The sequence below is a fragment of the Ictalurus punctatus genome, chromosome 4 (genome assembly GCF_001660625.3).
Source record: "Ictalurus punctatus breed USDA103 chromosome 4, Coco_2.0, whole genome shotgun sequence".
In the NCBI taxonomy this organism is placed as follows: Eukaryota; Metazoa; Chordata; class Actinopteri; order Siluriformes; family Ictaluridae; genus Ictalurus; species Ictalurus punctatus.
Genome location: NC_071284.1, coordinates 126,902 through 142,092, shown reverse-complemented (window position 1 = coordinate 142,092; position 15,191 = coordinate 126,902). Strand labels below are relative to the sequence as shown.

At 41.8% G+C, this 15,191-nt stretch overlaps 1 protein-coding gene across 2 annotated transcripts in view; it reads right to left on the bottom strand.

Annotated features, from left to right (window-relative positions):
• The window catches only part of cntn5 (contactin 5), a 146,272-nt gene that overhangs the window by 59,073 nt on the left and 72,008 nt on the right, over positions 1–15,191 (bottom strand). For both annotated transcript variants that reach the window (XM_053677758.1, XM_053677759.1), the window contains exons 5-6: positions 14,366–14,541; positions 6,173–6,268 (exon numbers count right to left, since the gene is read on the bottom strand). In XM_053677758.1, the coding sequence (XP_053533733.1) occupies positions 6,173–6,268; positions 14,366–14,541 (272 nt within the window). The remainder of the gene's footprint in view (positions 1–6,172; positions 6,269–14,365; positions 14,542–15,191) is intronic.

Genomic DNA, 15,191 nt, shown 5'->3' with positions numbered 1-15,191 from the left:
GTAATACAGTGAGGGAAAGAAGTATTTGATCCCCTGCTGATCCCCTGCTGATGTTTGCCCACTGACAAAGAAATGACCAGTCTATAATTTTAATGGTAGATTTATTTGAACAGTGAGAGACAGAATAACAACAAAAAAATCCAGAAAAACGCATGTCAAAAATGTTATAAATTGATTTGCATTTTAATGAGGGAAATAAGTATTTGACCCCCTCTCAATCAGAAAGATTTCTGGCTCCCAGGTGTCTTTTATACAGGTGACGAGCTGATATTAGGAGCACACTGTTAAAGGGAGTTCTCCTAATCTCAGCTTGTTACCTGTATAAAAGACACCTGTCCACAGAAGCAATCAATCAGTCAGATTCCAAACTCTCCACCATGGCCAAGACCAAAGAGCTCTCCAAGGTTGTCAGGGACAAGATTGTAGACCTACACAAGTCTGGAATGGGCTACAAGACCATTGCCAAGCAGCTTGGTGAGAAGGTGATAACAGTTGGTGCGATTATTCGCAAATGGAAGAAACACAAAAGAACTGTCGATCTCCCTCGGCCTGGGGCTCCATGCAAGATCTCACCTCGTGGAGTTGCATTGATCATGAGAACACTGAGGAATAAGCCCAGAACTACACGGGAGGATCTTGTCAATGATCTCAAGGCAGCTGGGACCATAGTCACCAAGAAAACAACTGGTAACACACTACGCCGTGAAGGACTGAAATCCTGCAGCGCCCGCAAGGTCCGCTGCTCAAGAAAGCACATATACATGCCCGTCTGAAGTTCACCAGTGAACATCTGAATGATTCAGAGGACAACTGGGTGAAAGTGTTGTGGTCAGATGAGACCAAAATGGAGCTCTTTGGCATCAACTCAACTCGCCGTGTTTGGAGGAGGAGGAATGCTGCCTATGACCCCAAGAACACCATCCCCACCGTCAAACATGGAGGTGGAAACATTATGCTTTGGGGGTATTTTTCTGCTAAGGGGACAGGACAACTTCACCGCATCAAAGGGACGATGGACGGGGCCATGTACCGTCAAATCTTGGGTGAGATCCTCCTTCCCTCAGACAGGGCACTGAAAATGGGTCGTGGATGGATATTCCTGCATGACAATGACCCAAAACACACGGCCAAGGCAACAAAGGAGTGGCTCAAGAAGAAGCACATTAAGGTCCTGGAGTGACCTAGGCAGTCTCCAGACCTAAATCCCATAGAAAATCTGTGGAGGGAGCTGAAGGTTCGAGTTGCCAAACGTCAGCCTCGAAACCTTAATGACTTGGAGAAGATCTGCAAAGAGGAGTGGGACAAAATCCCTCCTGAGGTGTGTGCAAACCTGGTGGCCAACTACAAGAAACGTCTGACCTCTGTGATTGCCAATAAGGGTTTTGCCACCAAGTACTAAGTCATGTTTTGCAGGGGGGTCAAATACTTATTTCCCTCATTAAAATGCAAATCAATTTATAACATTTTTGACATGCGTTTTTCTGGATTTTTTTCTTGTTGTTATTCTGTCTCTCACTGTTCAAATAAATCTACCATTAAAATTATAGACTGATCATTTCTTTGTCAGTTGGCAAACGTACAAAATCAGCAGGGGATCAAATACTTCTTTCCCTCACTGTATGTCCAGGATTACACCATCTGCTGTTCACAAGTAAAGTAAGGCCCACTTTTCCCCTTACCACTCTGTAAGGTGTCCTGATCCGCCCGTATCATCTTAAATACAATTTTTTCCCACACATTCCTGACAAAAAACAATCTTGTGTCACATTAAGGCAGAAAATCAGCTCTGTGTCACTTTAAACTCTTAATGAGAAGGCTGCCTCACACACACCTACAGAACCTCACACACACCTACAGAACCTGCCTCACACACACCTACAGAACCTCACACACACCTACAGAACCTCACATACACCTACAGAACCTCACACACACCTACAGAACCTGCCTCACACACACCTACAGAATCTCACACACACCTACAGAACCTGCCTCACACACACCTACAGAACCTGCCTCACACACACCTACAGAATCTCACACACACCTACAGAACCTCACATACACCTACAGAACCTGCCTCGAACACACCTACAGAATCTCACACACACCTACAGAACTTGCCTCACACACACCTACAGAACCTGCCTCTCACACACTTATAGAATCTGCCTCACACACACCTACAGAATCTCACACACACCTACAGAACCTGCCTCACACACACCTACAGAACCTGCCTCACACACACCTACAGAACCTGCCTCACACACACCTACAGAATCTCACACACACCTACAGAACCTCACATACACCTACAGAACCTGCCTCACACACACCTACAGAATCTCACACACACCTACAGAACCTGCCTCACACACACCTACAGAATCTCACACACACCTACAGAACCTGCTAATGAGCTCAAACAGGTGACAGGAAAATCAAACTGTGCTGAACTCCAGCCTCCAGGAAAGAAGCACAAGAAATCAGCAGTGTTTGTTCCCCTCATCTCTGCTACAGGAAGTCAGCATGCCCAGAGTAACACCAGGTAAACAGCATGGAGTGATTCGAACAAACTTGACCTGGAGTTCGTTGATGCAGTGCGACTCTGTTCATTTTAATGATGTAAAATAAACATGAATTATAATCTCAGCCAGAGAGATGGATTAGTCTGTTGTTTGTAATTTAATTTCTAACTCCACACATAATAAGAATACTAATTATAAGCACACATCTGTGTTTGAGAACAAGGCCATGCTAAGCCCAAGTGTGTTCTGGGACTGATGAGTATCTGAGCTAACACACAAACAACAACACATTTATATTACAAACAAAATGTTTAGCTGCTGAAGCTAACACCAGTCCAATCAGATCAAACCTTAATAGAGCGAATGATACAATCTGAGGTTCAATTTAAAAGTATTATTTATATATTATTCATAAATATTATAATATTACACCACAGTGCTGCTGCTCAGTTCTGGACTGTGATTGGTCAGAAGGTGGGGATTAGTTCTCTATAACAGCGGCTCTGACAGTAGCGCAGGTTTATATTAATGCGCTCGTTCTAATACGTTATCGTTTCTATAGTAACGGCTCATTCACGGGGCGTGTAGAGCAGACGTTATCAAATAGCTGTGGTAAAAGGGGATAAAGCTCATCAAAACTCTTAGAGATGTGCTGTTACAGGAAAATAATCTTCAGGGTGTTAACAGTGACTCCAGTTCATCAAACCACCCCAACATTGATTATTTGTCTGTAACAGGATGACACTCAGTTTTTATTCCTTACATACTGGAATAACAATTCATTTGTCACAAATACTGAGTATGATTGAAAATGCAGTTAGTTCCTCTCCCTCTCCCTCTCTCTCTCTCTCTCTCTCTCTCTCTCTCTCTCTCTCTCTCTCTCTGTCTCTCTCTGTCTCTGTCTCTCTCTGGCGCTCTTTGTCTGTCTCTCTGTCTGTCTCTCTCTCTCTCTCTCTCTCTCTCTCTCTCTGTCTCTGTCTCTCTCTGTTGCTCTCTGTCTGTCTGTCTCTCTCTGTGTCTGTCTCTCTGTCTGTCTCTCTGTCTGTCTGTCTCTCTCTCTCTCTCTCTGTCTCTCTCTCTCTCTCTCTCTCTGTCTGTCTCTCTGTCTGTCTCTCTGTCTGTCTGTCTCTCTCTCTCTCTCTGTCTCTCTCTCTCTCTCTCTGTCTGTCTCTCTGTCTGTCTCTCTGTCTGTCTGTCTCTCTCTCTCTCTCTGTCTCTCTCTCTCTCTCTCTGTCTCTGTGGTCTGAAAATAAATCAATATTGGCATTTTTTCTCTTCACCTGAGTGATTTACATCAAATAAACATTTGAAGAAACTTTTTAAATGACCAGATTTTAATAATTATTTTCTTTTAACTCTAAGGATGACATTTTTTGCCTGGACAGGAAGTGACCTAGCAAGCCTGGCATGTCCTGTAGTGCTGCAATAGGAAAACATCCATCATGTTGAAAGCTTTCACCTTCACAGGCAGAGAGATGTTCAGCTCTAAGTCTTGGTCATGTGGTGTGCAGCAGTAGAGCAGAGATTATTCTGATAGCGGTGATGATAAAACAAAGCTGCAGATGATTTAAGGTCAAGTAGAAGAACAAGAAGCTGCACACGTGATGATCTAGTAGAGAAGACTATTAGATGAAGAGTTTGAGTTACGCTCGTGCAGAAACAGAGATCCCCTGCTGTGGGAGATAATTATCTGTGTGAGAATCTGTTTCATTCCTAATGATCCGGTAAATTCGAGTCTCTGACGCTGAAGCTTCACTCCAAATGTGTTCTATCAACCAGGTGGAGATGGATTGGTTAATGAGCAAACCTACTTGATCCTCTAGTTGAATGTTAGTTACTGCTGATCCCACGTCCCAGTCTCATGTTATCTCTCTGCATGGTTCTGTGATGAGACCACAGGAAGTGTGACACACACATTCTCCTCCAGACTCTAAAAATCCATCACACTTTAGTGTTGGGAGTGGCAGTGTAATAAAATAGCAGCTGATGATGATAGGATGACACTCTGAGCAGAAGCGGACTGCACTCGGGGAGAAAGGCTCGCCCACATGACCTGCCAAACATAAATATGTCTCGGAGATGGGGACACTGATGAAACTGTGTCAGCACAGGGCTGGAAATTTACTGCTCACATGGCTGAAGGAGAGTGGATTCAGCAGGACTATTTTTCTTATTTGCCTCCATTGTCCTCCAATAATGATAATACTGTTCTTCAGCACTCCATCATTGCTTAACATGCTCATGTGCAACCTGAACAATGCTGACCTTATCACTCTACAATCACAACATAATACAATGCCTAGCATGTAGTGCTACAACCTGGAACAGAAACAGACTTAATTCGATTTTATGACATTAATCTGAACAAAACATTTTATAATATTTAAAGCGGTGGTGGTGGGGGGGGGGGGGGGGGGGGGGGTTGCTGGGCGTCTCTCAGATCCTTACACTTCCCCATTTTTCCTGCTTCCAACACGTCAACTTCCAGAACTGACCATTCAGTTGCTGCATAATAAATATACCCCCCCCCCCCCCCTTACACGTGCTTTTTTAATGAGATAATCAACGTTACTCACATCACCTGTTAGTGGTTTTAATGTTATGGCTGATCGGTGTAGTTGACATAGTTATTTACAATTTTAAAACAGTTTTGATTAAATAAATATTCATCCCTGTTGCTGTGAAAACCCTAAATTAGTTTTCTGAAACCCAACACCTCTCATCCTCCTGAGAACACCATCCCCACTGACAAGCATGGTGGTGGTAGCATTACCCTTGTCCTCTTTGCTGTTGTTCTGACTAATCCCCTCTTTACACACAATCCATTAGCTGTGATTGTGTCCTATTCTTTACATTTTTTTGTCCCTGAACTTTGTCCCAGACTTATTTTGATCGCTCCTTGGTCTTTATGATGCTATATTTAGGTATGTTCTCTAACAAACTCTGGGTTCTTTTAGGATCAAGTGTATTCATACTGAGTATAAACACTTGTGACACTTTAATTAGATATTGTTTAACTCCATTCAACTGATTACTTGACTAGTAATACAGCAGCTATTAGCAACTGTAAAGTAGCAGCTGATTGTCCCAGAACTAATTTAGGGGTTTTATAGCAATGGGGTGAATAGTTATGCAATCAAATTCTTTATGTTTTTTTTTTTAAATAAATAATTATGGAAACTATATTCATATTCCCACATTTCAGTATTATGGGATGTTTTATGTAGATTCATGACATAAAATCCAGATTAAGTCCATTTTATTAACAGGTTGTAACACTAACACACACACAGATGTACGAATACTTATGCACAGCACTGTATGGTCAGCAGATATGTAATGCCTCTATACACATTTAATGTCAGGTAATATATAACAGGATAAAACTACAGTTATAAGGTTTTTTTTTGCGTTAAACAGTAAATGAGAACTAATTGCAGGTAAGAAATAAATTTATGAGGGGGGAACTGAAGAAACATCTGACCATCAGATCACCAGACCATCAGAGGAATCATTCAAGACAAATCATTCAGATTTGTTGCTTTTCTGTGTCATAAGACAGACAGTAAGACAGTTTGGACAGAGGGAGTGAAACAGACAGTAAGACAGTTTGGACAGAGGGAGTGAGACAGACAACTTACCAGGTGAATGAGGAGGAGGCATACACATCAGCACTACTCCCTGACCTTCTCTGACAGACACACCTCCTCTCGCTCGCCCACTGAAAGCACTGAGATCTGTGAACACACACACACACACACACACACACACACGCAGGGTATTAGAATGACTGGCTGTGGTTCAGACGATGAATCTGACCTGCAGATTAAAGGCCGAGTGCTGTGTATGGGAGAACGTGACGCTCTGCCAGAGGCCTGCTCAGATTTACTGCCCGTGTCCTCAGCAGCAGCTCGGCTCCGTGGGGAACCGGGTTCTAAAGCCGACCTCCAGTGGTATTTAAAGCATCTAAACTCACCCAAAGCCATTAACACCTTGAGAGCTCTCCAAATGCCAGATCAGGAATTTGAGGAAATTGAGAACATTTTCACTTTTTTCATCAGATAATTATACTGTGTTGATATGTGTAAATATCTCCTTCTCTCTCTCTCTCTCTCTCTCTCTCTCTCTCTCTCTCTCTGTCTCTATCTCTCTCTCTCCATCTCTCTCTCTGTCTCTCTCTATCTCTCTCTCTGTCTCTATCTCTCTCTTTCCTTCTCTCTCTATCTCTCTCTCTCCATCTCTCTCTATCTCTCTCTGTCTCTATCTCTCTCTCTCTGTCTCTCTCTATCTCTCTCTCTGTCTCTATCTCTCTCTCTCTCCTTCTCTCTCTATCTCTCTCTCTCCATCTCTCTCTATCTCTCTCTCTGTCTCTATCTCTCTCTCCGACTCTCTCTATATTTCGCTATCTCTCTCTCTCACTCTCCGTCTCTCTCTGAGATGTAATACGATCACCTGCTTTGAGGAAACTGGCCCTGACTCTGAAGGCTGTTCTCTTCATCATTTCAGCTCTCTCTTTTTTTCAACCTTGAAAATCTGACTGTGGCATATGTTAAGTCTAAATAAATAAATAAATAAATAAACTTTCTTGTGTGAAGCCTGAGTTTATGAAGCTGTTTTTTCTTTATCTTGAAGATCTCCACTGATATACACTAATCACTAATTTTACCACAGAGCGAGAGACAGAGAAACAGAGAGAGAGAGAGAGAGAGACAGAGAAACAGAGCGAGAGAGAGACACAGAGAGAGAGACTGAGAAAGACAGAGAGAGAGAGAGACAGAGAGCGAGAGACAGACAGAGAGAGACAGAGAGAGAGACAGAGAGCGAGAGAGAGAGAAACAGAGAGAGAAAGAGAGAGAGAGACAGAGAGCGAGAGAGAGAGCACGAGAGAGAGAGAGACAGAGAGAGAGAGAGTGAGAGAGAGAGAGAGAGAGAGAGATGTATTAAGACATTATTAGAGGATTCAATATTGATTATATATTGGATATTTTCGCTCTCACTGTAGTTACCATCAGCAGCAGTTATCCCTCTGATCTAAACCCGGATACACTAATCATATACGTAAACACATTTAGCATGAACATGATTAGATCTGATCATCTTATCTAATAAATACAAAAAGCGGCTCCTTGTCCAGATAATCAGATTAAATAAAGTGTCAGTGGTACAGAGAGGAACATTTTAGATTAAGGTTCAAACAGACGTGAACATTCCGCATCCATCAGGACTCAGTTCCAGTCGAGCAGTAAAGTGTGTAAAGGTCAGTTGTGTAACTGAGTAACTGAGTAAACACACTTCACGTGTTCACCAAGAGGAAAGGAAACGTTAAATACCAGAACATCCGCAAGTAAAAACTTCTGCTGTTCAGCTGCTGCACTAACCCTAACACTAATCCCCTAACACTAACCCCTAACACTAATGCCCTAACACAAACATTAACCCCTAACACTAACCCTAACACTAATGCCCTAACACAAACACCAACCCCTAACACCAATCCCCTAACACTAACCCCCTAACCCTAATCCTAACACTAACCCTAACACTTACCCCCTATCACTAACACTAACCCAAACCCTAACACTAACCCCTAACCCTTAACACTAACCCCTAACACTAACTGCTAACACTAACACTAACCCCAACCCTAACACTAACTCTAACGCTTAACACTAACCTTAACACTAACCCCTAACACTAACCCTAACCCAACCCTAACCCTAACACAAACATTAACCCCTAACACTAACACTAATGCCCTAACACAAACACCAACCCCTAACACCAATCCCCTAACACTAACCCCTAACCCTAATCCTAACACTAACCCTAACACTTACCCCTATCACTAACACTAACCCTAACCCCTAACCCTTAACACTAACCCTTAACACTAACCCCTAACACTAACCCTAACCCAACCCTAACCCTAACACAAACATTAACCCCTAACACTAACACTAATGCCCTAACACAAACACCAACCCCTAACACCAATCCCCTAACACTAACCCCCTAACCCTAATCCTAACACTAACCCTAACACTTACCCCTATCACTAACACTAACCCTAACCCCTAACCCTTAACACTAACCCTTAACCCTAACACTAACTGCTAACACTAACCCCAACCCTAACACTAACTCTAACCCTTAACACTAACCTTAACACTAACCCCTAACACTAACCCTAACCCTAACACTAACCCCTAACACTAACCCACTAACACTAACCCCTAACTCTAACACTAACCCCAACCCTAACACTAACCCCCTAACACTAACCCTGACACTAACACTAAGCCTTAACCCTAACACCAACCCTAACCCTTAACACTAACCCCTAACACCAACACTAACCCCAACCCTAACACTAACCCCCTAACACTAACATTGATACTAACACTAACCTTAACCCCTAACACCAACCCTAACACTAACCCTAACCCCTAACTCTAACACTAACCCCTAACACTAATCCTAACACTAACACTAACCCCAACCCTAACACTAACCCTAATGCTAACCCCAACCCTAACACTAACACTAACCCCCTAACACTAACCCGAACACTATCCAAATTCATAAGTCACTACACAATCACTCAGTTGCATGCGATTTCTCTGCTGAAGATAAAGACAACACCGATATCTCCAGACACACATCAATCAGAGTGAACATACACACACACACAAACACACACACACACATACTGTGTTGATGCTAAAAAAAAAAAAAAAGCTTTATACTCTGCTCTCCAGCTAACAGATGTGAAGGTCATTAATCTGAGCACTGTGAACTGACAGAACGCAGGAGATGAATGTGTCACACTTTTCACATGATTTCCACACGTTTGTGGGCACCTTTGATTTTTCTCTTCCACACTAATATGAAGACATTTTAATTCTGCAGGTGATGTAACACAGCAGGAGCCCATGACCAAGCGCCGAACAGGGGGCGGCTTTTACAAAACACATACACACACACTATTTCTATTATTATATCATTACTTTTCCATATTTTCCTTTTTCTGTTTAGGAAATGATCGTTGTTATTATTCCTATTTTTGGAAAGTCATCTCTTTTCTGCATTTTCATTCAGTGTACCCAAAAACCGTTTCGAACGTCGTCCATTTCCTGTCGTCTCCTTCCCTGCTCTCTTTATAAAAACCACAACACAACCAGATTTCTTCTCTTACAGCTGCAAATCGCTTAAAAATCACTGCCATTCAGGCGAATAATTCAAAGCATTAAGAGGAAACAGAAAGAAAAGCCTGAGGTCATCGCAAATAAATAACAGCTGAACTGTGTGTAAATTAGTGCATTGTTGGTGTTGAGGATAAAATGGCATGTCAGAAGAACAGTGCAGTCTGAGACACATCGCTTCCGATCCAATCAGCAGGAACACGGAGTAATCAGATAGAAAGTGTTTGAAGCGTTTGATTGGTTAGTGAGACATCACTTCCTGTGAGAGAGGATTTTAAGCTGTGATGTGAATGTGTGCACACGGACCGAGTTCAGTCCGAAGGATGAATAAGACTAGAAGATATAAAGTAATGTTTATGGGTTTATTTGGTGGAGGTTAGTGATGGTGTGCTGCTGCTGGGGAATAATTTGTTTCTGTTACACAAAGCATGGTCTTAAACTGCATTATCTCTTATGATTATGTCTGGCTTTAAATAAAATTAAACTTCCTACAAACTTGTGACTTTCCTTGACATGATGCAACGTAACATGATGTACTGAGATGTCTGGTATTGGAGGCGGAGCTTATTTCACTACCTAACTGTCAAAACACATCTTTATGCTGGTCTATCTGACACAAACACACACTAGTGAGAGATTAGCACAACTTATACCTGATAAGTGTGTACAGTTTTAGGGATTAGTTAGACAAGTGGTGTTTTATTGTAGAAATGTTTCACATCAAATCCATAAACACTGTAGGCAGTTAGTCGTGATGCGAGTAGCTGCGTTGTTCTGTATTGACATTGGCTCGTCATCTCACTGCTTTCTTCAGCGTTAACTTTCTTCACATTTGTTATTTGAGTTTCAGGTTTTGTCTCCTGTCCCGATCTTGAGCCTAACTCTAATCTCTACCTCTCTCTCTTGTGTACTCGAGGCTCGGCTAACTCATACACGTGTCTTATGCAGATCAGCATGTGCTGAGGAATTAACATGAGCTCATTCAAAAATAATATTACACTTTGGCACAAAATATCTATAGAGATTTGTGAGCGCAGTATCAGAGGCGATGACACGCCCCGAAGCTGTGTGATGTAAAGATGTGTTCTGCTTTATGTGTTCAAAGCACGTCAACGTTGGCGTGATCAGCTTTCGACTCAAAATCACAGGTTCCACTCAGACCTGGAAAAGTTTAATTAATCAATAGCTGGAAAGTTCTTTGTGTTTGTAGTTAGTCGTGTTTTCATCTGACAGCATGCACTTTTTCAGCAGTTTAATAAATAAATAAATAAATAAATAAATAAATAAATAAATAAATAAATAAATACATAAATAAATAATAAGGAAATTGGAGCAAGAGATTCTTACTCAACACTTGTCTCACACAGTCGAGGTTAAAAATGGTGCTTTTATAACCACGTCTCATCACAACATGTTCAAAAAGACTGAATACTTTGCAAAATAAACATGTTTACAACCAAATTCCAAACACTCGCTGAAGGGCACAAGCACAACGGCCTTTATAAAATCATGTTTGACGCAACCAGTTACTGTGCCGTCTGTCTCTTCTAGCGGAAAATATATAACACAGAGTGTGGTTGATGGTTGACCCGCCTGCGATTACGCCAAAATGTTCAGGATTGGTTGTTTAAATATGAGGTCATGACCTCACTGGAGAACTTCCTCCTGTTCTCCCACTCAGCGTTGGGAAGGACACGGGTATAAGTGTGGCACGTGTTCTCTGAAGAGGTCGAGCTCCTCTAACAAGCTGTCAAGAGATAATAAAAATAATAAAGCTTTTAAATAATTGAAATCTTCTTAACCCTCTTGTCACGGAGTTTGTTATTGATTTATCAGTCCCTGTCATTGGCTCTTTATTCCCCATATCAGTGCTGAATCCTCGACCCCTCACTTCCTCCATGACATATGAATTATAGACAATCAATGGAGCCTTCTGTAGTCTAAATGGGAAAATAGATTTTCCTTTGTTGTTGTTAAGAGGAGATTGAAGAAATGAAATAAATAAAGTTCCCACAGTCAGCTGAAGTTCTTTAAATGGAGGACACAAGGCATTGTGACTATCAGGGGTTTTTTTTTGTGCCATTTCCCTTTTCCCCTAAAATCAGAGTGAAATAAACATCACTAGTAAAATCATAGAATTTTATTAAGATGTTTGAAATTTCCAAGTGAGGATTAGTAAAAAAAAACTGAAGTCAGAAAAGAGTTTAAAATCTGGTGGCATTTAGTTTTTTTTTTCCCCCTCTTCCTCGTTCGTCTCTCTTTGTCTCGTTTTCTCCAGAGTCTTAAGCTCACACCGTAACATGAGACACAACTACAGGAATCAATATTCATCTGTCCTCAACAATATGGAGGAAAAGAGAGAGAGAGAGAAGAGAGATAGAAGATAAGGCACAAATCAATTCAAGTTGATGCTTCTCTCATTTGGGTAATCATCTGTCTGGATCTGACTGTGTGTAATTAAGACAGAAGATTTGTGTTGGTGTTTTTCTAGGAAAAAATTTCTCGGTCCAGTGATTTCACTCAGGATGCAGCAGTGAGATGGTTTGGAGAATGAATACCGAGACGCTCCCAGAAGTTTTCTTCTATAATCCTGGCTGTGTTGATTCTTGGCGTTTCACATGAACACCCTTTTTGTGTTCCTCCTGGATGAAGTACGCTCGCCTATACTCACATCCATTGCTTTAGATTTCCAGGTCACTTTCTGAGCTCTGTAAACTGCCACAGTTCTTCCTCCTCAACTCCAAATTGATCCTTTCTCCAGGTGGGTGAATGTTTCCAAGCCCCCTGATGGCTCTGGTATTGAGGGACAGAGGTAGGAGTAATGTGAAGAAGAACCCCATGCTGATTTCTCCAGCTCTGCTTTCTCTCTGATGCTCTTTACCTTATTCACATCCTCCTACTTGTCTTCAGATACAGGAGAGGATCTCACAAGGGAGTCAGATCAGAAGAGTCCCTTCTTCATGGAGCTTTCAAAGTCTGGCCTGCAAACTAACCTGAACCTAGGAGTTCAGCGTTTCAGCTTTTCATGTCAAAACAAAAAAGGATCCGATAAGGACAGACACAAGACTGCAGAAAGAATACTAAAACCCAGCACTGTTGTGTGTTTCCTTCTTCTTTTCCACCAAAGTACAAATCTCTATATTGGTGGATGCTCCATCCATTACATCTGAAATTATGGAGCAGAAGATACTACAGAACATGTACAGCTCTGTTTCAGATATGTAATCTGACCAACATTTTATTTGTCCTCCTTTTATCTACATTTGGACACCCATTTATCCAGTTTATTCTGCATTTTCCATAAAAGTCTTAATTTTGCTACAACCACAGAAGTACTGATCTCCCGTTTAGTATGGATGAAGCACCCAATCAGACGTGAAAGATTTCCCCACACGAAAAAGATGAAAAGATCCCAGAGCTTCCAACAGCATGATAAATGGTCACCATACGTTATGCACAACAGTTCCTGCTGCAGGAGACTTTCCTTTGTCTCGCTGACAGGCTGCTAATGTTCCTGCCAAGGAGACAACAACCACAAGGTTAAAACCAGAGATGCCTCCAAAACTGGAACAGGGCATTCATGGAAAATCTTGGCAAAGCAGCAAGGTCTGGTTTTGTTTGTGTAGGAATTTGGAAGAAACCGAAAGCACATTGAGTAAAGCAAACTCGAGCCGGTGTGTAAATGTATAAAACCTCACTGCCAAAGCCTTTCAACACAGTTTCAGAGTTCCTGAGGCTGATTTTAAAAGTCCAATAAAATCCAAAAGTAGCAGAAGGAACCTCGGTGCTGGCAGCAAAATGATAAAAGGTGGACTGAGATAGCAAACTTATAAAAAGCCTTCAGGGAAATCAGTCGGCTGTGAGATCAGTGGTGTCCATTTCTGCAGAAAGAAAAAAAAAATGCTGCAGTCTGTGGCTTGGCTCCTGAAATACGTTTCCTAACTGTACGCCTGGAAGAGTGTGTTGCATCAACTGCACCATGTTCAGCCAAAAAGTTTAGGAAACAGTGAAGTGACGCTTTGTGTAGATGTGTCAATAAGACCTTTAAGGCTGCTGCTCCTGGGGAAGCAGCAAAGAAAACTATCCGTGTGTTTTCATTGAGCTTTGTGCCTCTGGACCTCTGCTCTCTGGCTTGTGCTGATGTTTTGAAGCAAAGCCCGAAGGATTACTGGGGAATAAATGTGCTTTCTGCTCGAGCTCACCAGTGAGCCACAGCACTCAGGTCACTAATAGGTATGATTGTCAGGCCTGTTCTTAAGAATGCATCCAAGAAACCATGGCACAGCCAGCAACCTCACTTCATCTCCTCATGGGAATGACTTCATGCAGTTTAAATTAAGCAGATCTAAAGAGGAAGCCAGGAGTTAAATGTAAAGGATTAATCTGTGACACACACTGTGTGTAACTGAGCTGCTGTGTGTGATGCAGGAAGCAGCGTTTAGCAACAAAGCCACAGTATATCCTGTCCCTGTCCTATTACAGCATTTTAGTCTTTCAGCACAGAGTCCAACAGCGCTACTCTTAACACTTTCTCTCAGGAGCTAATTTAGACAAACAGAGCTCATGTCTGCATCTGTGCTGATTTACATTTCACCTTACACAGTACAGAATGATTTAAAGAGCGTTACTCACAGGCGAACTGCAGGAAGGCTTCCCGGCTCAGGACAGCTCCCATGCTGTTCTCGGCTCTGCACTGGTACTTCCCGAAATCGGTGGCCTCGCTGGCATTTATTATGATCAAGTTCCCATCAATCAAACGGTAGTGTGAGTCAGCCTCAACGTCAACATCTGTTCCATTGATCAGCCAACTGTAAATGCAGAAGTGTGAATTAAAGAAAGAAAACAGCACAACTGAAATGAAATACTGAAAACCTCTGGTTATTTTTTACATTTTATTTAAAATTATGCTTTTTTTTCACTTCACCGATGCTAAACACTTCCCTGCTGCTCGAAACTGAACAGCCTGATAGGAAATGGTGCATTATGCATTAGGAGGCTAGACAGTGATATTGATCTAAATTATGAGCCATGATTAAATTGTATCAGTGTCTGGCAGTTCGGTCAAATACCATAGACTGAATCAATTAGTCTGAGCAGCCTTTCTTTCATGCTCCAGTCTGTGATTCATCTAACAGATCAATCATTGGTGAAGTACAATCACTCACCAAAGCTGTAATACATCCCGTCAAAACCCGATGCAAAATACACAATGAGTTCAACTTCCGAAACAGGGCTCGGCAAACCAAGCTCAAATACCGGACTGAATATAAATAACCTAAAACTAAATGTTTATAAAAAATAATATTGAATCATTTCACCCAACAGATACTAATCAAACCCTTTAGTTTAAGTTAAACCTGTGCAGTTTGACTGCTGCTCTAAATCCAAAAGCTGTAGAAGTCTTAGTTTTGATAGTAAAACTCATGATAAAGCAAATGTCATTTATTATCCAGTATAT